Source organism: Falco naumanni, chromosome 18, assembly GCF_017639655.2.
Source record: "Falco naumanni isolate bFalNau1 chromosome 18, bFalNau1.pat, whole genome shotgun sequence".
In the NCBI taxonomy this organism is placed as follows: Eukaryota; Metazoa; Chordata; class Aves; order Falconiformes; family Falconidae; genus Falco; species Falco naumanni.
This window is the reverse complement of record NC_054071.1, coordinates 4,206,989-4,230,690: the sequence shown is the minus strand read 5'-3', so window position 1 is coordinate 4,230,690 and position 23,702 is coordinate 4,206,989. Positions and strand designations below refer to the sequence as shown.

Here is a 23,702-nt window from a genome sequence, read left to right as displayed (position 1 = left end):
ATGCCAGCGTGGTGAGGTGGAGCTGGGAGCGGCCGCCAGAACTGGTTTGGCCGGACCCGAGGAGGTGTCTGGGCTGGGCTGCCGCCATGCGCCGCTTCCTGCTCCCGCCGGCGCCGTGCTGGCCCGCCACGGCTCAGCCTGGCACGGCTCAGCTTGGCACAGCTCAGCCCGGCACGGCTCAGCCTGGCACGGCTCAGCTTGGCACAGCTCAGCCCGGCACGGCTCAGCCTGGCATGGCTCAGCTTGGCACAGCTCAGCCCAGCATCGCTCAGCCCGGCAAAGCTCAGCCCGGTGCAGCTCAGCCCAGCTCAGCCCAGCTCAGCCCAGTTCAGCCCAGCTCACCCAGTCTGGCTCAGCCCAGCTCAGCCCAGTCTGGCTCAGCCCAGCTCAGCCCAGCTCAGCCCAGGTCACTCAGTCTGGATCAGCCCAGCTCAGCCCAGTTCAGTCCAGCTCACCCAGTCTGGATCAGCCCGGCTCAGCCCAGTTCAGCCCAGCTCACCCAGTCTGGCTCAGCCCAGTTCACTCAGTCTGGCTCAGCCCGGCTCAGTCTAGCTCACCCAGTCTGGCTCAGCCCAGCTCAGCCCGGCTCAGCCCAGTTCAGCCCAGCTCACCCAGTCTGGCTCAGCCCAGTTCACCCAGTCTGGCTCAGCCCGGCTCAGTCTAGCTCACCCAGTCTGGCTCAGCCCAGTTCAGCCCAGCTCACCCAGTCTGGCTCAGCCCCGCTCAGCCCCAGCAGACCCAGCCGCGCTCAGCCGGTGCCTCCCGGTGCCCCCAAGCTCTCAGTGGTGCTGTGGGGGCACTGGTGAGGGTCCCGCATGGGCTGGGAGGCTGCGGGGGATTCTCAGTTGGCTCATAGAGGGCTGTGCTCACCCCCAGGCTCACACTTGGGGACACCCCAACCCTGGGCACCACGAGGGGCTTTCTGACCCCCCCCGGGGTGGGTGCCAAGGGTGGGCAGCCCCTGACGGTGCCACGGCACCGGCTGCCCACAGCGGGGTGGTGCAGCGTGGCTCACCAGAGCCGGGCGCGGTGTCCCCTTGGGGGCTGCTCACACGTGGCCACGGACCCCCGACCCTGCTGCCCCGGGGGCTGAGCAGCCGGAGCCTCGTGTGGTGCAGGACCCGGTTCTCTCCCCACAGATAATGCCATGGATGCCATGGACGGGGGGGGCTCAGCGGAGCGGCCTCCAGGACCCCCCCGGGCCAGGCAGCGCAGAGCAGGAGGGGGTCCCTGGCGAGTGGGATGGGGGCGAGGGGCCACCAGAGGTCAAACGCTCCCAGCCCGTCTTCATCCACAGCAGCAGGTGGGTGGGTGGGTCTGGAGGCTGAGGGTCTCCTGGTGAGGTGGGGAGGGGGGGGTCCAGCAGATCGAGGAGGAGGGGAGAGGGATGGGGATGGGGGCGCAGGAGCCGGTGCGGGGGTCTGCGGGAGCTCAGCCCCTCTGTGCCCGCAGCCGGCAGCTGGAGGAGGAGCCGCGCGCCTCGTCGCTGCCCAGCATCCCCAACCCCTTCCCCGAGCTCTGCAGCCCCTCCAACTCGCCCATCCTCAGCAGCCCAGCCCTGGGGCAGGGACCCCCCCGAGAAGGCACCTCCCACGTGAGTCAGGGGGTCGGGGAGCCGGGGAGAGGCGTGGGTCTCGCCCCGCCGCGGGGGGGGTGGGGGGTCTGACACCTGCCCCGGCGCGTTGCTGGCAGGTGGTGAAGGTGTTCGGCGAGGACGGCGCGTGCCGCTCGCTGGAGGTGTCGGCGGGGACGACGGCGCGGCAGCTCTGCGAGACGCTGGTGCGGAGGACGCGGGCGCTGCAGGACCACAGCTGGGCCCTGGTTGAGCTGCACCAGCACCTGGCTTTGGGTGAGCCGCTGGCACGACGCGGCACTAGGGTTGTCCCCCCCCACCGCCCCCTCCCCGCTAAGCCCCCTCCCCCCGCAGAGCGGTGCCTGGAGGACCACGAGTCGGTGGTGGAGGTGCAGAGCTCCTGGCCCCCGGGTGCCGACAGCCGCTTTGTTTTCCGCAAGAACTTCGCCAAGTACGAGCTCTTCAAGAGCAACGCGGTAGGTGGCCACCAGAGCAGAGCCCGTGGGGACACGGGTGTCCCCTGAGTACCCTGTGGGTGTCCCCTGACCCCCCTGTCCCCCCAGCAGTCCTTCTTCCCCGAGGTGATGGTGTCCAGCTGCCTGGAGGCAAATAAGAGCATGGCGCACTCTGAGCTCATCCAGGTATGTGCCCCACCATGCCGGGGGCAACCTGCTGTGCCATGGGGACCCCACTGTGCCATGGGGACCCCGCCGTGCCGTGGGGACCGCGCCGTGCCGTGGGGACCGCGTCGTGCCATGGGGACCCCGCCGTGCCATGGGGACCCCGCTGTGCCGTGGGGACCCTGCCGTGCCATGGGAACCCTGCTGTGCCATGGGGACCTCGCTGTGCCGTGGGGACCGCACCGTGCCGTGGGGACCCCGCCGTGCCATGGGGACCCCGCTGTGCCATGGGGACCCTGCTGTGCCATGGGGACCCTGCTGTGCCATGGGGACCTCGCTGTGCCGTGGGGACCCCGCCGTGCCGTGGGGACCCCGCTGTGCCATGGGGACCCCGCTGTGCCATGGGGACCCTGCTGTGCCGTGGGGACCTCGCTGTGCCGTGGGGACCCCGCCGTGCCATGGGGACCCCGCTGTGCCATGGGGACCCCGCTGTGCCGTGGGGACCTCGCTGTGCCGTGGGAACCCTGCTGTGCCGTGGGGACCCCGCCGTGCCATGGGGACCTTGCTGTGCCGTGGGAACCCTGCTGTGCCATGGGGACCTCGCCGTGCTGTGGGGACCCCGCCGTGCCATGGGGACTCTGCCGTGCCATGGGGACCCTGCTGTGCCATGGGGACCCTGCTGTGCCGTGGGGACCGCGCTGTGCCATGGGGACCCCGCTGTGCCGTGGGGATCCTGCTGTGCCGTGGGGACCCTGCTGTGCCATGGGGACCTCGCTGTGCCGTGGGGACCCCGCTGTGCCATGGGGACCCTGCTGTGCCGTGGGGACCGCGCTGTGCCATGGGGACCCTGCTGTGCCATGGGGACCCCGCCGTGCCCCTCAGCCCTCATCTTCCCCCAGAACTTCCTCAACTCCGGGAGCTGCCCCGAGGTCCAGGGCTTCCTGCAGCTGCGGGAGGCTGGGCGCAAGGTCTGGAAGCGTTTCTACTTCTCCCTGCGCCGCTCGGGGCTTTACTACTCCACCAAAGGCACCTCCAAGGTGGGCACGGGTGGGAGCACAGCTTGGGGGGGCTGTGGTGGGGCTGGCTCTGACACCCCTTAACCCACCCCAGGACCCCCGGCATCTCCAGTACTTCGCCGACCTCACAGAGTCCAACATCTACTACGTGACGCAGGGCAAGAAGCACTACGGGACGCCCACTGAGTTTGGCTTCTGCATCAAGGTGGGGATGTCCCTGCCTGGCTGGTGGCTGGGGGTCCCAGTCCTTCCACGTGCTTTCCCCTGCCGAGGGGGTCTCTGCCCCTCGAGAGCCGGCTGGGGCTGTCCCATGATGGCTCCAGCTTCTCCCCGCAGCCCTCCAAGGTGCGGAGCGGCGTGAAGGGCCTGAAGCTGCTCTGCAGCGAGGATGAGCAGAGCCGGAGCTGCTGGATGGCAGCTTTCCGCCTCTTCAAGGTGAGCCCTGGCCCCACTGAGGGATCACTGGCTCCATGCCAGGGGGATGTGGGGGATTGCTGGGGGGATACTTGGAGGGATGCTGGAGGGATGCGGGGAGATGCTGGAGGGATGCTGGAAGATGCAGGGAGATGCTGGAGGGATGCTGGGGGATGCTGGAGGGATGCAGGGGGATGCTGGAGAGATGTGTGGGGATGTGGGGGGTTGTGAGGGATCCTGGAGGAATGGCGAGGATGCTGGGGGGATGCAGGGGCATGTGGAGGTATGCAGGGGGATGCTGGAGGGATGTGGGGAGATGCAGGGGGATGCAGGTGGATGCTGGAGGGATGCTGGGGGGATGTGGGAGAGTCCAGGGGGTGCTGGAGGGATGTGGGGGGATGCTGAAGGGATGCAGAAGGATGCAGGGGGATGCTGGGGGGAAGTCCCCATCCCTGTGCTAGCAAAGATGCAGGATGGGTGTCCCCATCCCCACACTGGGTAGATGTGGGGGTCCCCATTCCCACACTGGGTGCACGTGGAGGTCCCCGCCCCCACGCCAGGTGGGTGCTCCCCAACCCTGCTGTGGGGTGGAGGTCCCATGGGACCCCCCCAACTCATGGGGCTGCTCCCCCCAGTATGGCATGCAGCTCTACCGCAACTACCAGCAAGCGCAAGCACGGCTGAGCCAGCCCCCCTGGATTGGCCCCACACCTCTGGTGAGTGCTGCCCCTGCCACAGCCCCCACCCCATGGGGACCCCCACGGTCACCCCCCGCTCCCCTGCAGCGAAGCGTCTCGGACAACGCGCTGGTGGCCATGGACTTCTCGGGGTGCACGGGACGGGTGATCGAGAACCCCAGCGAGGTGCTGACGGTGGCACTGGAGGAGGCACAGGCCTGGAGGGTGAGTTGGGGTGCAGGGGTGTGAGAGGGGGGGTCCCTGAGACCCCCTCTGACTCCTGCTCCTTGCTTTGCACGGCCAGAAGAAGACGACGCACCGGTACAGCCTGCCAGCAGCCTGCCAGAGCTCCCCGCTCAGCGCCGGTGAGCGGTGCCCACCCCTGGGGTCCCAACTGGCAGATCTGAGTTGTGCTGAGGGGGGGTCCCTGCCTTGGCTGGGGGTCCCCCCCGAGCCTGACACCCATATCCCCGCAGCCATCCACCGCACCCAGCCCTGGTTCCACGGGCGCATCTCCCGGGAGGACACCCAGCAGCTCATCGGCCGTCAGGGCTTGGTGGATGGGTATGGGACCCTGGGGGGGGGCTGTCAGGGTCGCTGGGGTGCATGGGGGGGCATGGGACCCCTGGGGGGTACATGACCCCCGAGGTTATAAAGTTTTGCATGGGGTGATGCAGGATGCCTGCGTGGATGGGGGGGAGCCTTGGTGGGGAGGGGGGGGGGGGGGCATGGGATGGCAGAGGGGGCTGGGACCCCTCCAGGGTTTGTAGGGGATCTGCAGCCCCCAGGGACTCAGGAGCTTGGGGTCTGCAGGGGACGACAACAGGTCCCTGGGGCTCCCAGGGGGTACAGTGCCCCAGGGCTTGGGGGGGCCACCTAGGACCCCAGGGGTGACAAGACGGGGCCTGGGGCGAGCAGTGACACCCCCTCCCGGGACTGGCAGCGTCTTCCTGGTGCGGGAGAGCCAGCGCAACCCCAAGGGCTTCGTCCTGTCCCTGTGCCACCTGCAGAGGGTCAAACACTATCTCATCCTGCCGGTGAGTGCTGGGGGGGGGGCCGGCCGGGGCTGGGGGCTGCCGGCGTGTGCTGGGGGCAGGGGGTCCTCACACGGGTCCCCCCGGCAGAGCGAGGAGGAGGGTCGGCTCTACTTCACCATGGACGATGGGCAGACCCGCTTCGCCGACCTCATCCAGCTCGTGGAGTTTCACCAGATCAACCGCGGCATCCTGCCGTGCAAGCTGCGGCACTACTGCACCTGCGTGGCTCTCTGAGTCACGGCCGGCATGGCACCGCCTGGTTCAGCCCGGCACCACCGGCATGGCATGGCTGGGTTCAGCCCAGCACCACTGGCATGGTTTGGCACAGCCCGGCACTGCCAATGTGGCATGGCTGGGTTCAGCCCAGCACCACTGGCATGGTTTGGCACAGCCCGGCACTGCCAGTATGGCATGGCTGGGTTCAGCCCAGCACCACTGGCATGGTTTGGCACAGCCCGGCACTGCCAATATGGCATGGCTGGGTTCAGCCCAGCACCACTGGCATGGTTTGGCACAGCCCAGCACCACCGGCATGGCATGGCTGGGTTCAGCCCAGCACCACTGGCATGGTTTGGCACAGCCCAGCACTGCCAATATGGCATGGCTGGGTTCAGCCCAGCACCACTGGCATGGTTTGGCACAGCCCGGCACTGCCAATATGGCATGGCTGGGTTCAGCCCAGCACCACTGGCATGGTTTGGCACAGCCCAGCACCACCGGCATGGCATGGCTGGGTTCAGCCCAGCACCACTGGCATGGTTTGGCACAGCCCAGCACTGCCAGTATGGCATGGCTGGGTTCAGCCCAGCACCACTGGCATGGTTTGGCACAGCCCAGCACTGCCAGTATGGCATGGCTGGGTTCAGCCCAGCACCACTGGCATGGTTTGGCACAGCCCAGCACCACCGGCATGGCATGGCTGGGTTCAGCCCAGCACCACTGGCAAGGTTTGGCACAGCCCGGCACTGCCAATATGGTACGGCGTGGCACAGCCCAGCACCACTGGCATGGCTTGGCGCAGCCCAGCACCACTGGTGTGGCTTGGCGCAACCCGGCACTGCCAATATGGCATGGCTTGGCGCAGCCCAGCACCACTGACGTGGTTTGGCACAGCCCGGCACAGGGTGGCAGGATTGGGGCCGGCTTGGCACAGCACGTGCAGGGACGAGGATGGCTCCTCCACCACCAGCCCCCCACCCTGTGCCCTGGGTGCCAGCTCTGCCCCCGGGGTCCTGGGGTGCCAGCGCTGCCAGTCCCCCCCACACTCAAGCACTTTCTGCTCCCCCCCCCCCCGCCTCCACAGCACCAGCCACAAGTGTCCCCAAGTGTCCCCAGGGGGGCCTGGCACTCCTCACCCCCAGGCCAGGAGGGCTTGGGGGTCCCCAGTCCCAGGAGTGGGGTCCCGGGGAGGGGGGGGTGGGGGGTTGAGGGGGGCACCCACCACTGTGTCCCCCATGTCCCCACAAGGCCAGTTCAACTGTGACGTGTTTTATACCAGTGACAATAAAATGTTATTTTTTCAGAGCTTCCGCCTCATCCCCTCTGTAGGCAAAGCCGGGGTGCTGGGGGGGTCCGTCCCCACCCCCCCCACTGCCAGCGTGCACACGGCTGGCAGCGTCCCCATGTCCTGCCGTGTCCCCGCGGTGCCCCTGGTCCCGCACAAAGGCCCCTCTGTGCGCCATGGCACCACGTGCGGCTCAGCCACGCGGCCGCCGGCAAATCCCCAAGCGGGGATTAGTGGGGCAGGATTAAGGGCCCCAGTTTGGGGGGGCTGGGGCCGCACCAGCTGCTATTAAAGGCGGGGGGCCGGGGAGCGGGGCCGCGGTGGTGCCATGGCTCCGAAGACGGTGCTGATCACCGGCTGTTCCTCCGGCATCGGGCTGGCGCTGGCGGTGAGGCTGGCACGGGACAAGCAGCGCCGCTTCCGAGGTGAGTGGGGTTGGGGGGATCCCCCATGCCTAGGGGAGACCCCCGTGCGGGGCTCAGCTGCCTCTGCCCCCAGTTATCGCCACCATGAGGAACGTGGGCAGGAGCGGGGCGCTGGCGGCGGCGGCGGGGCCGGCGCTGGGTCGGACGCTGGAGATCAAGCAGCTGGATGTCTGCGACGAGGACTCCATCCGCGCCTGCCTCAACAGCATCCCTGGGCGCCACATCGACGTCCTGGGTGAGCCCCAGCACCCCCCTCCCACCGCGTCCCCATGGCGCCCCGTGCTGGGGGGCCACCTGCCAGGGAGCCTCCATGCTGGGGACACCCCATGCATGGGGGGTTGTCCATGCTGAGCATGTCCCATGCTGGGGACCCTCTGTGCTGGGTACACCTCATGCACCAGGGACTCCCTGATCCCATGCACCAGGGACCCTCCATGCCAGAGACATTCTGCACCAGGGACCCTCTGTGCTGGGGCCACCCCATGTCCCAGGGACCCCCTGATCCCACACACCAGGGACCCTCCATGCCAGGGACCCTCTGTGCTGGGGCCACCCCATGTCCCAGGGACCCCCTGACCCTATACACCAGGGACCCTCCATGCCAGGGACCCTCTGTGCTGGGGCCACCCTGTGTCCCAGGAACCCCCTGACCCCACACACCAGGGACCCTCCATGCCAGGGACCCTCTGTGCTGGGGCCACCCCGTGTCCCAGGGACCCCCCGACCCCGCACACCAGGGACCCTCCATGCCAGGGACCCTCTGTGCTGGGGACACCTCGTGCACCAGGGACCCCCTGACACCACACACCAGCGACATCCTGCACCAGTGACCCTCTGTGCTGGGGCCACCCCATGTCCCAGGGATCCTCCACACCCAGGGCATCCCATGCTGGGGACCCTCTGAGCATTGGGGACCTTCAGCACTGTGTGCAGGAGGCCCCTGCATGGGGGACACCCCACTGATGCCCCGTGCCCACAGTCAGCAACGCCGGGGTGGGCATGGCTGGCCCCCTGGAGTGCCAGAGCCTGGCAGCCATGCAGAGCCTCATGGACACCAACTTCTTCGGCCTCGTCCGCCTGGTCAAGGAGGTCCTGCCCGACATGAAGCGCCGCCGTGGAGGGCACATCGTGGTCATCAGCAGCATCATGGGCCTGCAGGGTAGGGGAGGATGGGGCACCCTGGTGGAACCAACAACCCCCCCCACCCCAACCCTGACCGGGACCCCCTCCACCCATTCCAGGCATCGTCTTCAACGACATCTACGCAGCCTCCAAGTTTGCGGTGGAGGGTTTCTGCGAGAGCCTGGTGGTGCAGGCGCTGCGCTTCAATGTGGCGTGAGTCCAGGGGCTGGTGGTGGGCACAGCCCCCCCGGGGCGGAGGGGTTTGGGGGGTGTCGGGGTCCCCAGTGCCCCATCCCTGGGCAGGATCAGCCTGGTGGAGCCAGGGCCGGTGACGACGGAGTTCGAGATGAAGTTGTACGAGGAAGCCAAACGCGCCGACTACTCGCGGACCGACCCTGAGACGGCCGACATCTTCACCAACCTCTACCTGAGGAACTCCAGGGACGTCTTCGCCAGCCTGGGCCAGACCCCTGAGGACATTGCAGAGGTGACAGGCGGGCAGGTGGCCAGGAGGGGGGCTGCCCTCTTCCCACCCCCCAGCCTGGCAACCCCCAGCTGGGCTGGGCTCTTTAGAGAAGCCTCAATTAGCCCTAACGAGGAGCAGCGACCCCCAGCTGGCAGCAGAGCAGGGGTCCTGCTCCAACAACTCCTTCCCCCTCAGCTCCATCCTGATGGGGCTGAGCCCAGCTGGGAATGGGGGTGGATGGGGATGGGGATGGGGTTGGGATGGGATGGGAGTGGGGGATGGGAATGGGGATGGGATCAGGTGGGATGTGGTTGGGGATAGGATAGGATGGGAATGGGAAGGAGATGGGATGGGAATGGGAGGGAGATGGGATGGGAAGGGGTTTGGGATGGAATGGGATGGGGTTGGGGATGGGCAAGGGAATAGGATGGGATGGGAATGGGAAGGAGATGGGATGGGAATGGGAAGGAGATGGGATGGGAAGGGGTTTGGGATGGAATGAGATGGGGCTGGGGATGGGCAAGGGGATAGGATGGGATGGGAGTGGAAAAGGGTTGGGGATAGGATGGGATGGGAATGGGATTGGGAATGGGGATGGGATGCAGACAGGATGGGATGGGGATGGGATAGAAATGGGAATGGGGATGGGATGGGATGGAAATGAGGTTGGGGATGGGATGCAGATAGGATGGGATGGGATGGAAATGGGAATGGGGATGGGCTGGGATGGGATGGGAAGGAGAGGGAGGAGATGGGGGCAGGAAGGGGACAGTGATGTCCCTATGTGCAGCACACACTGCGGGTGATCGAGGCGGCTCGGCCACCCTTCCGGCATCAGACCAATGTGGCGTACACGCCGATGGCCGCGCTGAAGCACGCCGACCCCAGCGGCGCCCTCATGACCGATGCTTTCTACAAGCTGGTGTTCAAGTACGACGCGGTGCTGCGGCTCAGCCTCCGCGCCATCCGCCTGCTCCGCTGGAAAGCCCAGAAGGTGAAGGAGGGTGTCCGGCTGCTGGGCTTCAGATAGACCCCCAACCCCCGGTACCTGGCTCCCTTCGGGGGGCAGCTCGGAGGTGGGGGGTGAGTGGGGCTGGACCTGCGGGGGGTTTCGCTTCCTGGCCCGAAATAGTGCCCGCCACCGCCGCATTAAAATCGGGAGTGGTATTTTTAACCAGTGCCAGGTGAAAAAGCAGAGCAGCTTCCTCTGAGAGTGCAGCGGCCGTGAAGGGGCTGGGAAGGGCTAGCAGCTGCCCCCCCCAGCCTCCTGCTCTCTGGGGGCACCCAGACCCCCCCATCCCCTTGCACCCAGGGGTGTGCAGCACCCTGGGGCCCTGGTCCTGTCCCCAGTGATGGCCGCATCCCCCTTCCCCCAGCCGTGGCTGTGGGGTCAGCAGTGCCCTGTGTGTGGGGGTCCCATACTGCACTGTGTCACCCCCCCGCCAGCACCGAGCCCCCGGCACTGGGCCGGCACAGGGGGCTGCAGCGCGCTGGTGCAGCTCGGCTGCAGCGCTGGGTGCAGGGGGTGCAGGGATGGCAGCAGGGTGCGAAGGGTGCACGGTGTGTCCAGCGGGTGCATGGGGGTGTAAAGAGGGGGTGCAAAGGGGCTGCAGGGACTGGTGCAGAGCATGTAGATTGCTGGGTGCAGGGTTTCTGGGTGCAGGATGGGTGCAGGGGTGCAGCGTGCATGGTGGGTGCAGGCCAGGCAGCAGAGGCAGGCACGTCAGGGGGACCCCAGCACCCTGCGCTGCTCTGGGGGCTCCCCACCAGCTCGGGGAGGGGGGGATGGCAGGGAGGGGGGGTGCAGCCTGTGCCACCCCCCCGTGCTGGGTGCAGGGTGCTTGCGTGTGGGCGCCTGGCGTGACAGCACCCAGGAGGTGAGAGCAGGGGGAAACCGCAGGGAGGCCCGGCATGATTCAGTGCCGTGGGGCCATTTCTCAGAAACCTTCCTGGCTCCCACCACGCTTCCCACTGCAGCTGCGCCGGAGCCAGGGACACCGCACAGCCTCGCCGGTGCCCAGGATGGAGGGTGCAGGGATGCAGGTGTGGCGGGGATGCGGGGTCCTCAGTGTAGCCCCCCCCAACCCCTGCCAGGACCCCCAGCCCCATGTGCGAGGAGCTGGATGGCAGCTGCAGCACTGTGCACCAGCTCGTGTGGGTCTGGCTGGCTCCAGGCACCTCGGGGACAAGACGATGGTGGGGGGAGAGGAAATATTTTTGCATTATCCCCCCCTTTTTGCACGGGTTGATGGCAAAGCAGCGGTGGGGACCATGGCGCTGGGGCTATGGCAACGGCGCAGCACCTGCGGGACGTGCAAGGGTGACATCAAAGCGGTGGCGGAGAATCAGCCCCCCCTTCCCCCCCGCTGTGGTTTCTGCAGATTTGACTAACTTTCTCCGCTCCAGGGGTTAGGGAGGGGGGGTAGGGGGGGCTACGCCAGGCCTCAGGGAACAACGAGGGGGGGCCCCCCACCAGAGCCACAGCTGTGGGAAATGGGGCTGAGAAGGAGGGCAGGAACCCCCCCAGACACCCCCAGCCCCACGGTGCCCCCAGTTCCCCAGGAAAGCAGCAGTGAGGGGGAAGGGGGGGGGGGCAGGATCATCCCCAACACCCCACAGCCCCACTCACAGCCCATCTCACCAACGCCCGTGGTGGGAAGGGGGTCCTGGGTGAAGCGAGGGGGGAAATGGAGCTGCTGTGGCCTGGGGAGGGGGGGTCCTCCATTGGTGGGGGGCGCCGGGGCCATGGCTATGGCTGAGGAGCATCACCACCAGCTTGGGACCATCGTCCCCGGTTGTGGGGCGCCACTGCAGAGGCCAGGAACATCCCCGCCATGGGCACAGCCCCGCCGGTGGGGGGGCTGCGTCCGAGGGGCCGAGACCGCTCGTGGGGTACAAGCAGGTTCTTCTCAAAACAATCGTCTGTCGGGACTTTCCTGGCCCTGGCGTGTGACAATCAGCAGCCGCTCCCTGCGCCGTCGGTCCCCCGAGGGTTGCGCGCGCTGCCCAGGTGCGCTGCTTTGCTGCGATGCAAATGCGGTGCCAGATATAACCCCGCCGGAGGGAATGGCGGTGGCACAGGAGTGCGCGGCTCCCCGGGGGCTTCACTTCCCTCCCGGCGAAGCGAGGGGGGCATCAGGCGTGACGTGAACCTGCTGTCCCCACCGTGGTGCCACGGGGACAGCCGCGGCCCTGTCCCTGCTTGCTGCCTGCACCCGTGGCTGCAAAGCTTCCCCCTTGGCAGTGCCAGCGTGGGGGGCACTTGCAAGACCCCCACCCCCTTGTTGCTCAGCCCCCCAAGAGGAGCACAGAGGTGGCCCCGTGCCCCGCTCACGCCTTGCCCCCCAGCTTTGGGGAGCCCCACACCCTCCCTGGGGACAACAGGAGCCCGGCAGAGCCACCCAGCCCACGCAGAGGGCTGGAAAACGCCGGGGAGGTCCGCAGTGGGATGGCGCGGGGGAGCGTGACTCAGCCAGAGGCTGGGGAACTGGGACAAGGAGGAGGTGACGGAGGTGACTCAGTCCTCCCGCACCCTCTCGCCTCTCCCAGCACTGCTGGTCTTCGGGTGCTGGACCGCTCCGTGACGGGGAGCAGGAGCTGGCCAGGATGCTCAGAGGATGCAGCTCAGCACCCGGAAAAGTTTTATAGGATATTTTTGTGCGTTACAAAGCGTGTTTCAACATGATGGGGGAAACGAGTTCCTCGCTGCTCTATCATAATTACAGCATATCAGCAGATAAGGATCTCTGTCATCACACCAACCCAACGTTTTTATAAGCCTGGTGCTTGAAAGGGTCTTTGGTTCCAGGCAGGAGAGGGCTGGGGGGTGAGTTAGTGTCCAAACAGCTTCTATTCCGGGAAAAGCCGGGCTGGGGATACACTGTGGGATTCGCTGCCCCCAGCGCCGAGCCCCCTGGGTCAGCCTGGAGCTGCGAGCGCTGGCAGCGTTTCACCCAGTCCTTCCGAGTCACCTGGCAGCGTCGCAGCGAGGGGAAAATAACTCTTGGCGCTTGCGTTTCACCCAGGCGAGGGAGGAAGTGAAGGTGAAGGCAAAAGAAAAAAAAAAAAAAAAAAGGATCCTGTGACTTTCTTTTTGGGTTTGTTTTTTTTTTTTTCCTTTTCTGTTTTTCAAGCGTGTCCAGCTTCTCATGGTAGAAGGCGTCGGGAGGGTATGAAATAAGCATGAGCAACACCAACCTGCTAAAACAGGTGCTAAAAAAGGGCTGTGGGAGGGCTGGCGTCAGCCTGCCCCCTCCCCGCCTGCCGGCGTGTTTCCATCGGACGGACACGCTCTGGCACGGTGGGCGCAACTCCCGTTGCCCCACGGAAAGCCCGAGCCCACGGAGCAGCCGTGCCTCCAGCATTGAAGCTGGCCTGGAGGGGGTCCAGGCACGTGGGGCTGGGAGTTTCCTTGCCCCCCTCCCTGGGCTGCTGGGCATGCAGGCTCGTCCCCCTGCGGATGGCGGGACCCCCAGCGATCCTACCAGTGAGAGCGTGGCTGCGTGGGGAGGAATTCAAGGGGCACGTGCCCCTTCCACCATCCCCTTCCTCGACGCTCCTTTCCCTGGCGCTGCCAGCCGGGAGACACCCTGCGCGAGGGCAGCTTGATGCCCACCCAGCGTCACCCGCAGGCGCCTGCAATCCCAGGCACAAACCCAGCCTCCGGTGTGCACCAGCACCGTGGCTCAGCACCCGGCCACCGCCACAGCTCCTCCACACTTCTGCCGGAGCCTGGTTTCGCTGTGACTGTGCTTGGTAACACCAGGGCGAGGAGGATGGCACGTTGTGACAGATCAAGTCACAAGGAGCGAGTCCTGAGGCTGGCAGCAGCTGCCTGCACGCTCGGCTTGGTGTCCAGGGCATCCCGCAGGAATCGCTTCTGCTCTACGGGGGTGACTTTGGGCTGTTCCCCTCCTGGGAATGCATGTCCTGCGCTTGCTGGGGAGACAAGGAGAGTCGTGGCAGTGCCAGGTCAGAGAAGGGCGCGTTTCCTTGGACCGTAGCATTCATCTGTTAACCAAAACTAAAACCCAATACCATTTTTCAGCAGTTAGAGGAGCAGACTACTTTAGCTTTACATCTCAGAGGGTATCAGCACTCCACTGAGTAACTAGTCAGTGTTCTGCCATCGGCTCGGCAGCCCCGCGTGGAAGCACCACGGCTGCGCGCTGGTCATGGCTTCCATCACATCATCATGATTTACAGATCCCAGCGGCAATAGACGGGAGCAGCTCCGGCCCCGGCGCTCCGCTCCCGCTTGTCAGCCAGGATCTGCTGTTCACCTTTGGGCTCCGAGCGTCACCCAGCGCCTCTGCTTTTGTGGCTGAAAGAATGAGCTTTGGCCATGGGAGAGCAGGGGAACAGAGCAGCGCCCAGGTCCTGTTAACTATTAGGTACACAGGAGTTTATGGAAACTTTTAAAAAATTCAATAAAGTTTTAAGCACAAGAGGCTCATTCTTTAATGCTAAAAGCTGGATTGCTGAGCCTCCTGCTGTTGTGCTGCCTGCTGTTTAGGTATAATTCATCAGCAGAGAAAGAAACCAAGCGGAGACAGATGAAACAGCTGGCTGGAGCATGGTCAAAGAGAATGGTCTGAGCAGAAATTTGTTTCATACCAAGAAAACCAAAGCAGGAGCAGAATAAATCAGGCTCACAGCAACTACCGGCAGATTTTGCCCCTCTGTTTGCCCAGAAGAAGCGATTCGCAAAGCTCCTGGAGCTCAGAGACCTGCCCGAGGCTGCACGCAGCCCCACGGGCTCCCTGCCTCCCATGCCGGGGCTTGGCCCCTGAGGGAGGGTCCCGGCCCCTGGGGCAGCGCTGTGGGACCCGGTGGGCTGTGCCAGAGGGGTCCCTGCCGTGAAGGGAAGATGCCGAGGGGCTGTTCCGAGCGCCGAGCCTAGCACTCCAGGCCTGCTCCCAGGCCACGGCTCAGGCAGGCTCTGGCCCTGCTTCAGGGAGGCGCAGGCACACGCTCAACGAGCATCACACAGCGGATCAACGGTACTCATAAAAATATATCTACGTTTTAATAAAAGACCGGGTTGAAATTCCACAACACGCGACTGCTCAATGATAACCTCCAGGAGGTTATGGCTTGTCAACGCCAGACAGCACAGGGAACTTCTTTCGGTTCAGTCTGCCTCGAAATCCTGACTCTGCCCTGGCAGCGGTGGGAAAACGGTGCGTCTGGGCCAGGCACTCCAAACCCCTCCCTCCTTCCCTTCAAAAACCTGGCGGCATTCCTCACGGTTGGATGCTCACCTTATCTGGGAAGCAAGGGTAGGTGGCCGAGGCCCTGCCTGGCGGGAAGTGAGGAGCGGGACAGTAATCTGCAGAGTGTTTTCAAGGATTCAGTGGCGGCGTGAGAAAGCCAACGGCGGTGCTGCGTGCCACACGTTCGGCGAGCTGAGGAGCTTCCTGTGCAAATGACAAGTTACGTTTTATTATGCGTCATCTTCTTCGTTTCTGCGGAACCCTGAGGAGCACATTCAGCAGCCACGGTGTGCGTGTAACTTGGGTGCTTCCCCCCGAAAATGCAGCAGGAGGGATGGAGCTATGGAATTGGCTGAAGCCTTTCCCAGTCCAGCCTGCTGGCCGCAATCCTCCAGCAGTCACGTTAAGCCCTGGTTGGAACTGCAGCCTGGCTGTCACAGCGTGACAATTCATCGGGGAAGATGAATTCATCACGTGCCTCATGATGGGAAACCAGTTATCGGAAAAGATCCTAAACCTAGTTTATAACTACGCACAGGACATCACACAAGGCAGGAAAATAGTTCTCCTTACCCCGAACGATAAGCAAGATGTAGGATCTAGCACTTCTTCAGCTACTCAAGCACACTGCAGACTAATTTATCTTTCTTCAGACGTACCATTATCGGGAAAATTAATACAATTATTTTTTTTAACCTTAAACCCCAGGGAGGCAGAAAGTATTTGAGCCAAAAAAGTGAGCCCAGGCCAGAGGGAGGAATGAAATTCATTATTTCTTGAGCCTTGTCTCTGTGGTCCAACCTTCCCTCGTGGAAATGGATGGATCACCACGGATATTGGCACAGCAATGCTGAAAACGTACAAAAGCAACGTAGGTATCAAACCATACAATGGATGCAAAAAAGTCCATCAGAACACACCTAACTCTACATTATACAAAAATACTTTGCAAAGAATAAACATTCACTCAGCAAAACTGTTATCAAATTCATATCTTCAGCACAGTGACTAATAATACAGCTGCAGAGCAATGATCAGATTAAAAGAACTATTTTAAAAACCAGCTTCAAAGTAATGGTAAATACTCATTTTGCAAAACAGCACATTTCACTCTGAGGGATATCCCCACATAAAACCAGACAGCGTGATTGAGCTGTCAGCTCCCACACATTCATGTATGCAGATTCTCACGGTGTTTGCTGCCAGGACAGGGTGACTCCCGCTCCGAGCCCAAGGCGTCCTGCCGTCCGCAGGGATGTTGAGTGCCAGGGCTGGCCGCGGGCTGGACAGCATGGCCACCAGTTCTGCTGCTGGAGCTGAGCAGGAGCAAGGCAGGGGCACAGTGAGCAGCACAGTTTCATCCTGGCTTTTGGCACCCATCAGAAAGGAGGACTTTCCATCAGTGAAAAATCAGGATTTCCCCAGACTGCATGGATGAGCCAACCGATGACCTCAACTGGGTATCCCAAAAATGCATACAGTTAAAAAACCCCAACACCAAAATAGGTCTCATTTCTTATTTTGCTATTACTGAGTAAGAGACATGTGGGAGTGACTTTAAAGAAAGTGAACAGAGGGGTAAGAAAAATGAAAGTGTGGTGGGGCCACATGCTCTTTAAGACTTAGGGGAAAACCTTTAAAGAGGAATTAATAATCCTTCCCAGACACGCGTTCTCCCTGTTTCGGTGATTAGGCATTTGAAGACCACCCGGCACGTAACAGCTAGAGAAAACTCCTCCTATATAATTCTGACTATACACCTGACCGAGCAGGGAAACTGGGGCGTAAAAACCTTTTGCGCTGAGTTAAAGCATATATTCTAAACCCGAATGCACATTAAAAAATAAAAAAAACCATCTTAAATGGCTCTTAATTTTCACAAAAATAAAAGTTCATATAAAAATCGGTCTTGGCTCCTAGTATTTTATACAGTACTGCTCACCACAGCAGCTAGGCATAGATGCTACAGAACACTGAATTATTTGTAAAGAAAAATTTTAAAAGGTGTCACCTCCCTGTGACACTCATTCAAAAACTGGCATAGAAAAATACTCAATTACTTTTCTTTATACTAATTCAAAAACAAACAAACAAGCCTCCCCTCCAATCTAAACCAAAGATTTGCTGTCGGAAACCTGGTCCTGTTATTTGAGCACTACTCGGTGCTCTCCTCGCGCTATGTGTGAGGAAAATTCGTATCGGTCGTGGCTTCTGTACCCGCAGACGTTACACTCGAAGGGATCGCGGAACCCGTGGCAGCCCATGTGGATGGTGAACATCACATAATCCAAAAAAAGAACACGGCAATGGTCACACCGGTAGACCCCGATGGCTTCCCCTTCCTTGTTGATGACCTTAAAGGCATCGCGGGGGCATATGGCAGGTGGCTTGATTATGTCGTATGGCCTCGGGAAATCCTTGAAGGACTGGAGGCCGTTGCGGGCCTGAGCAGCGATCATCGGGCTTTGGTGGAAGGTGGGATTCTGCCGCTCCTCGTGGTTGCTGTCAGTGTCTGTGGAGTCTTGGCCACTGTTGTTTGGGGAGAGGCCTCTGTCAGAAGACAGGCTTTTGTCCCTTAGGTGGGGGTGGCTCTTCTCTGCATCCTGCGAGGTGCCGTTGGACACGTCGGCGCGGGTCAGCGGGATGGGGTACAGGCTGCTGATGACGGGGACCATTTCAGAGGTGGGAGCTGGCGGCGTCTGCACAAGAGGGCGCAAGGCTTCTGCCCCGAGGTAGGTGATGGCATTGTTTATGGCCTGGTCCATCATGCGTCCTTGCATTACGTCGCTTTCCTTTTCGTACATGAAACTTGAATTATAATTAACATCAAAACTATGTCGCTTCTCACCTGCAAGAGAGGAGAGAGATTAAATTACCTGGGTGTGCAAAGAAGGATTTAAACTTCATGATGCCTTTTCTAAATGGCAGTAGTGACTGGAAAATAGAGGCATGAAATGTTCTCTGCTGAAAGAGGCTGTTCATATACACAAGTGGTGGGGGGGGCGGGGGGGGAGGGTTTGTTGGTTTTTTTAAAGCTCAAGCTTGGAAACAAAAAAAAATTAATAGAGGAAGTGGTGAGGATACTTACTGGACAAATCGTCATTATTTTTTTTTAATTATTCTGGGATTTAAGGGGGAGAATATTATCAAAGCTTCTATAGATTAACTTCTCTCATCTTTTTTTCTGGAAAAAGGTAAATAATCATTAATGAAAATATTTGTAAAAGAGCTAATTGATAATGAACCAAAATACTCCATTTTCAGTACCAAGACTGCGACCTTTTGTTCTTGACTTGTCCTCCGAGAAGCATACCCCTCTCGGACAGAAAAAGTGAAGACAAGTGCCGGCCAAGATTGAATACACTCTTCACTATTTTTACCCGTCTGATAGAATCCTCTTTTATACATCCTTGGACACTGAAGTCAATTTTCCCCACTGTCCTCTGCCAACTACAGCTTTCTCCACACAAAGTCTGGTTTCTTTGAACTTTACACAGGTTTTCAGATAATCGAACGCTGGCAGCTGTGTATAGATGTATAGAAGAACATATTTAGGGTCACTTGACAGGGAGCTAGTGAAAGAGGAGTGAAATGCGCTCCTCTCTCTGCACGGTGGGGCTTTGAAAACTCTAGCCTAGACAGAACAGGAGGAGAACGAAGAGAGTGTACCTGAAATTCTGCTCACACCTTTTCTAGCAAGAACTAAGGCAGTGGAAGGTGGGCTGGGCAGAACACTGCAACAAGTTTTCCCCATGTCAGGTGCAAGGAAGAAATACAACTGCACCCCAAAAGGACTAAAGTCACTCTTTTGGTAAATGTGTAGAAAAAAAGTAACTGAATTCTGTGGTTACAGAAAACAGACAATCGTTCATAGCTTTAAAAAAAAAAAAAAAATGGACCAGACCAAATGTTTCATGTGCGAGTGACTTGCAAACATCAGATCCACTAATCTTTTAGTTACAGTAACTTGAATAGTGCAGATGTTTATCAGTCACCTGTCAACACCATGACTCAATGTATATGAAACTCATTAGGTTTCACTGCAGAGGCAGAAAACCAGGAGCTCACGTTTCTCTTATAAAACACTCAAAAAGGTTAGCGAACCACAAGAGTGTAACTGCTTCCAACCCTCAACAAAACTTGCTATCCAGCTTCACACAGAAGGAAACAAAGCGATATAGCACATTTGTATGACTCATAAACCCAGCTCCAGGCAAGTGAAAAAGATGTGAACAAGTTTGAAATTTAAAAAAAGGCAACAAAAGCAAAGAGAGACAGGATTCCCTACAAATTTTGGGTTAGGCTTCACTGTTATAAGGTAAGACTTCAAAAACCTAACGTATGATCACTGAGGCTCTCGCAGTGTTCTGCTATTCCACCATCCTGGTGGCTTTTTAAAATCCCCGCAACAACCCATTCTGCCTCCCTTAAATTACCAGTTCCACCAAATGAAATGCAAATACCCACATGCGCTTCTGACAGACATTAACGTGTCACGTTGCCGTGCTCTTTTAAAAGGCCACGGCACATCAGATGCAGCCTTCTACAAGAGGGCAAGAAATCAGGCTGTAAACCAGACCGCAACATTTCTAAGATACTTTGGGAGGAAAAGGCTTTACATAAAGAATGGCTTCTCTCTCTCCTCCCGCCCCCAACTGTCTCAGCAGGCACCCCAAGGCAAGCACACGTCTGATTTTAATTCCTCAGTAAGATCCCTATATTTAGGTAGGCTGAATCTGCCTGAAAGCACCACAGAAAGTGCTAATCAGATACCCAGAACATCAAGCTATAGCACCACATCACAACCAAGCTGAATGGAGGCAGAGCAGGGGCACTCTTGATTTTTTGTTTCCCCTTAAATACAGCAAACCTTTCCATGGAAAGAGCCAAAAAAGCCAGATCAGTGCTTCACCCAAAAATGACAACAGCAGTCAGGAGAAAGTTGGTATCAAGGGTTTAGAAAAAGGGAAAGGAGTATATGGGGACTGAGGGATGAGTAAGATGGACTGTGCCAAAAGCAGTTGATGTTCTGTTGCTGTAGCCAGCAGGACAATGTAATAAATTATTCTGAGTTAAGCTACTGTTTGCACCAGGCAAAGCACCACAAAGTTACCAAAAACCTTTGAATTAAACTTACAGGTTCCTTAGTATTCACGTACAAAACAGCCACTGGTTAGCAGAGCATCTTTCCTCTTTTTTTTTTTTTCTTCATTTGTTTGCCTCAGTGCAATGCAAAATCTTTCCCCTTCAGAATTCACACACGAGCCATAGCATATGACACATACTCATGTGCTGCTCAGTGCTGCTTCACCTACTCTGAAATGTACGTAGATTTTTGCAACCTGATGAGGTGTGGACACTGGAAAGAGGGAGTGAGCCTGTTTCCTGCCACTGTGCTAACCAAAGCAGTCATTTCTCACTTGACTTTGCACACACAGAGGGACAATGGTGTTTGCGACTGTGTCAGAACCGCACGAGCACTTTTACCACTATGAGAAATATATTTTTTACTCCCAGTTTCAGGGAGAACTTGTTTTTAAAAAGGAAGAAATAGAAGTCTGTGGGTCAAGATGCTCAGCTGGTGTAAACTGGCAGAAATGCATTGACTGCGCTTTGACTGAAGATACAGCCCCCTGAGTGTTTTGTACAGCAGTGAAGTACCACCAGCACAGGTACTGATCTGCTCTGCTGGGCTATTTTTAATTTTTTTTTTTGCTAACTATCTGTTCATTAATCAAACAAGGAAGTACAAAAAGCCAGGGTTTGTACCTTTGGCCCATATACATGCAAAACAGAAATCCACAGCAAAACAGAAAACACAGAATCATAAACTTCCACTTAAATCCTTGTTCCTTCATAACTGAAGGAAAAGCTGAGGACAAACTCTTTGTAGGAGAAGGCTTTGAAGAGGGGCCTAGTGCAGAGGTTAAGAGTCAAGTATACGGCCTGCTGATTTGTGTCCTCATTTGAGACTTCAGACTTGTGCACATGAGGTAGCTACTGACGACGAAAATGTGCAAAATAGCCTGGGTGAGACTCCTGGTGCTTGTATGAACCTCTGTAGAGCCCTCAAATAATAATAAAGGGATTTTTTTTTTTTTCTGATCAATAGACTTCATTCACAAAAATGAGCCAAACAAAGATGCCTTGTTAGTATACTTCTCTATCCCTTCTTCCTGACAAAATGAAAAATCAGCACCCGTTCTGAGAGCACCGTTTCCCAAGAAATTGCAAAGCTGTCCTGGCAGATTTGCACTCCTACGCATAGCGTTCAGAAAGTCACAAAAGTCAAATCAAGGTCGGACAGACTGCTCTCGCCAACATACTTCCCAGGGATAAAAGAGACCAATTTTTTCACATATTACTTAACAAGAACATGCCAATCGCGTAGGTTCTAGAAAAACCAGCAAGCTTCAGAGAACAGTTATTTTGTTCTTTGAGGTGAACTGCCCTGGGTCCTCCAGCTTCTCCACAGAACCCCTTGCATGATGCAGCACCAGTTCATGCCATCAGCAGACCACATTGCTGAGCTCAATCACAAATCAAACAAGGATCTTTTCCATACGGTAACTAGTACGCTGGTAAAACAAATCAGAAAAACACTAGTACTTAACTTCAAGCAGGTTGCAACCTGCTGCAGGTTATGTTTAAGAAAATACATAGAGATTGAATTGGGTAAAGCTGGTCTCAGTGCTAAAAAAAAGGGAAGCTAAAGATTTTCAAAAACATTTGCATTAGTATTACTTTTTGAATCACAGCACGACATGTAATGTCTAAGTCCCATAGTCAACAGTTTCAATATTAAGTACCCGAAGGCACTCAGATAGAGTGTGCTGGTGTTAACTTCACTCCTGTATAAAAAAGTGACCTTTTTAAAGCTATACTAAGATATCTAAAGAAAAGTTACCAGTTTTCATAGCTGAAAGTCCAGTGCTACCCACCAAATCCTGCAAGAGCTACATTACCTTCAAAAATTAAGTTGCTTTTATATATATCTCTGTCTCTGGATTTAGCACCATACCCTTACCTAAGCTTGGCCCTTAGCCCCAGACGTTCGAGAACAGCTCCTCAGAACATCCCTCTGCCAGGTGGGTCAGTCTGACGGCAGCTGATCCTGCCTGCACCCTCAGCCCCACGCTTCTCCTCTCCCCAGTCATGTGTGTGAACATCAGCCACCACACAGGCCCCCTGGCTGAAGGTAAAGTTTCTATTAAGAAAAATAAGCACTCAGTACTTCATATAACCATAGAGAATATAACAAATCAGGCATTACTGCATTACTGGTACTAATATTACAGAACTGCTGACTAAGGTCTGTACTCGGGACACAAGAGTTGCCTTTTATTTTCTTAAAAGGCAAGTTAATGAAATAAGACTAGCCGAGAGGATCAGGCGTTCGCTGCAAACACAGAACCTGCTGAACTAGTATTTAAGATCCCCAGCATGCAAAACTCTGATCATATAAAATTAAATGCAAAGAAAATGCTATGGAAACACCTTGTTGCTTAAATTACCACAAGAAAGGATTTGATATTTTTAAATCATATTCAAATTCAGCAGGATGACTAACAGAAATCCAATCCTTTTCTGTCTTTAGGCCTTATTCCACACATGCATCCTGCAAGTATCTTCAGCTCCTGCTGACTAGAAAGAGCTCTCAGCTCTTAACAGCATGAAGCTTTCCTGTTCTTTTCCTGTGAAGGACCTAGCAGAGAACATTTCAAATGCACAGGTACAGAAAACAACACATGGAAGCTCATAAAAATGTATTTGTAAATTGCCTACACAAATAGACAAAAAGCACAATAGTAGCTTCCATCCAGTTTAAGTATCTAACAGAATATATTATTTTTATTTCAATCAAGCCCCTACAACAAATCACTAAACCCATGTCAGAATAATCAAAGTTACTTTATTTATATTCTTTTGTATTAGATTATAAACTTGAGAAGGATATTTAAAATAAGCAGAGGCATTGTACTACAGGTTAACAACTTGCACATATTTAGCTGTTGCACATGAAAAGGTTTTTTGTTCTTACCAATAAATTTCTGAGGCATTGAGCTTTTTCGCTTTGCCACGTTGCTTGCTAGCCTGTCCAGCACAAGGGCTCTTTCACTCCCCATCTCTGCCTTGATGTGCCTTGCCTCCACGCTTGCTAGTTTGGAAAATGTGAAAAGGAAAAAAAAAGAAAAGAAAAAACAAAACAAAACAAAAAACACGTAGGTGAAAAGGAAAAAAAAAAAAAGGAAGAGATGAATGGTTTAATCTCCGGAGTTTGCCACACTAACTGGGAGGAAACAGTTTGGAGATCTGATGTAAACTTGTTTTGCTGTTTCTGTCGTTCTTGCTCTTTGCGCCCTTGGGGACCAGTTGCGGTCAGTGGAACCAAGCACAGAAACAGACAAAATTTTGCAGTCCTGAGCTCATGCAAGGAGAGCATAAACCATACAAAACCAATACCTTCATTAGCAAGAGGAAGTGTAAAATAAACTGGCTGGAAGGGTTGGTTACAAAATGTAGATGGAGATACAACCTCTGTTAGCCTTTCTTTTTTATTCTGAGTAAGACTGTGTGACACCTGCAGACCGACACACTGCTTCAAAACTTCACTGTAAGACATTCAGTCCTCT

General features: G+C 57.5%; 3 protein-coding genes across 12 annotated transcripts in view; 2 read left to right on the top strand and 1 right to left on the bottom strand.

The window, feature by feature from the left end:
* Positions 1 to 1,148: 1,148 nt before the first annotated feature.
* GRB7 (growth factor receptor bound protein 7) lies at positions 1,149 to 6,187 on the top strand. Its single transcript, XM_040617377.1, has 14 exons — positions 1,149 to 1,303; positions 1,453 to 1,594; positions 1,693 to 1,849; positions 1,928 to 2,049; positions 2,140 to 2,214; positions 3,093 to 3,230; positions 3,304 to 3,414; positions 3,546 to 3,644; positions 4,259 to 4,339; positions 4,409 to 4,525; positions 4,605 to 4,665; positions 4,777 to 4,864; positions 5,244 to 5,337; positions 5,425 to 6,187. The coding sequence occupies exons 1-14, from the start codon at positions 1,152 to 1,154 to the stop codon at positions 5,569 to 5,571; spliced, it is 1,584 nt and encodes a 527-aa protein (XP_040473311.1). The 5' UTR covers positions 1,149 to 1,151; the 3' UTR covers positions 5,572 to 6,187.
* A 940-nt stretch (positions 6,188 to 7,127) lies between these two features.
* LOC121098941 (retinol dehydrogenase 8-like) lies at positions 7,128 to 12,329 on the top strand. Its single transcript, XM_040617473.1, has 6 exons — positions 7,128 to 7,266; positions 7,340 to 7,501; positions 8,246 to 8,425; positions 8,508 to 8,601; positions 8,692 to 8,875; positions 9,645 to 12,329. The coding sequence occupies exons 1-6, from the start codon at positions 7,170 to 7,172 to the stop codon at positions 9,882 to 9,884; spliced, it is 957 nt and encodes a 318-aa protein (XP_040473407.1). The 5' UTR covers positions 7,128 to 7,169; the 3' UTR covers positions 9,885 to 12,329.
* Positions 12,330 to 12,461: 132 nt separating this feature from the next.
* Positions 12,462 to 23,702, bottom strand: part of IKZF3 (IKAROS family zinc finger 3) — a 40,256-nt gene continuing 29,015 nt past the window's right edge. For 3 of the 10 annotated variants that reach the window (XM_040617467.1, XM_040617469.1, XM_040617471.1), the window contains 3 exons: positions 23,111 to 23,227; positions 17,287 to 17,917; positions 14,417 to 15,919 (listed from right to left, as the gene is read on the bottom strand). In XM_040617467.1, coding sequence (XP_040473401.1) covers positions 15,709 to 15,919; positions 17,287 to 17,917; positions 23,111 to 23,227 — 959 coding nt within the window. In that variant the 3' untranslated portion in view covers positions 14,417 to 15,708. Of the gene's footprint in view, positions 13,793 to 14,416; positions 17,918 to 23,110; positions 23,228 to 23,702 lie in introns of those variants that run through there. The other 7 variants (XR_005831380.1, XM_040617465.1, XM_040617463.1 and 4 more) reach the window with 7 other exon arrangements.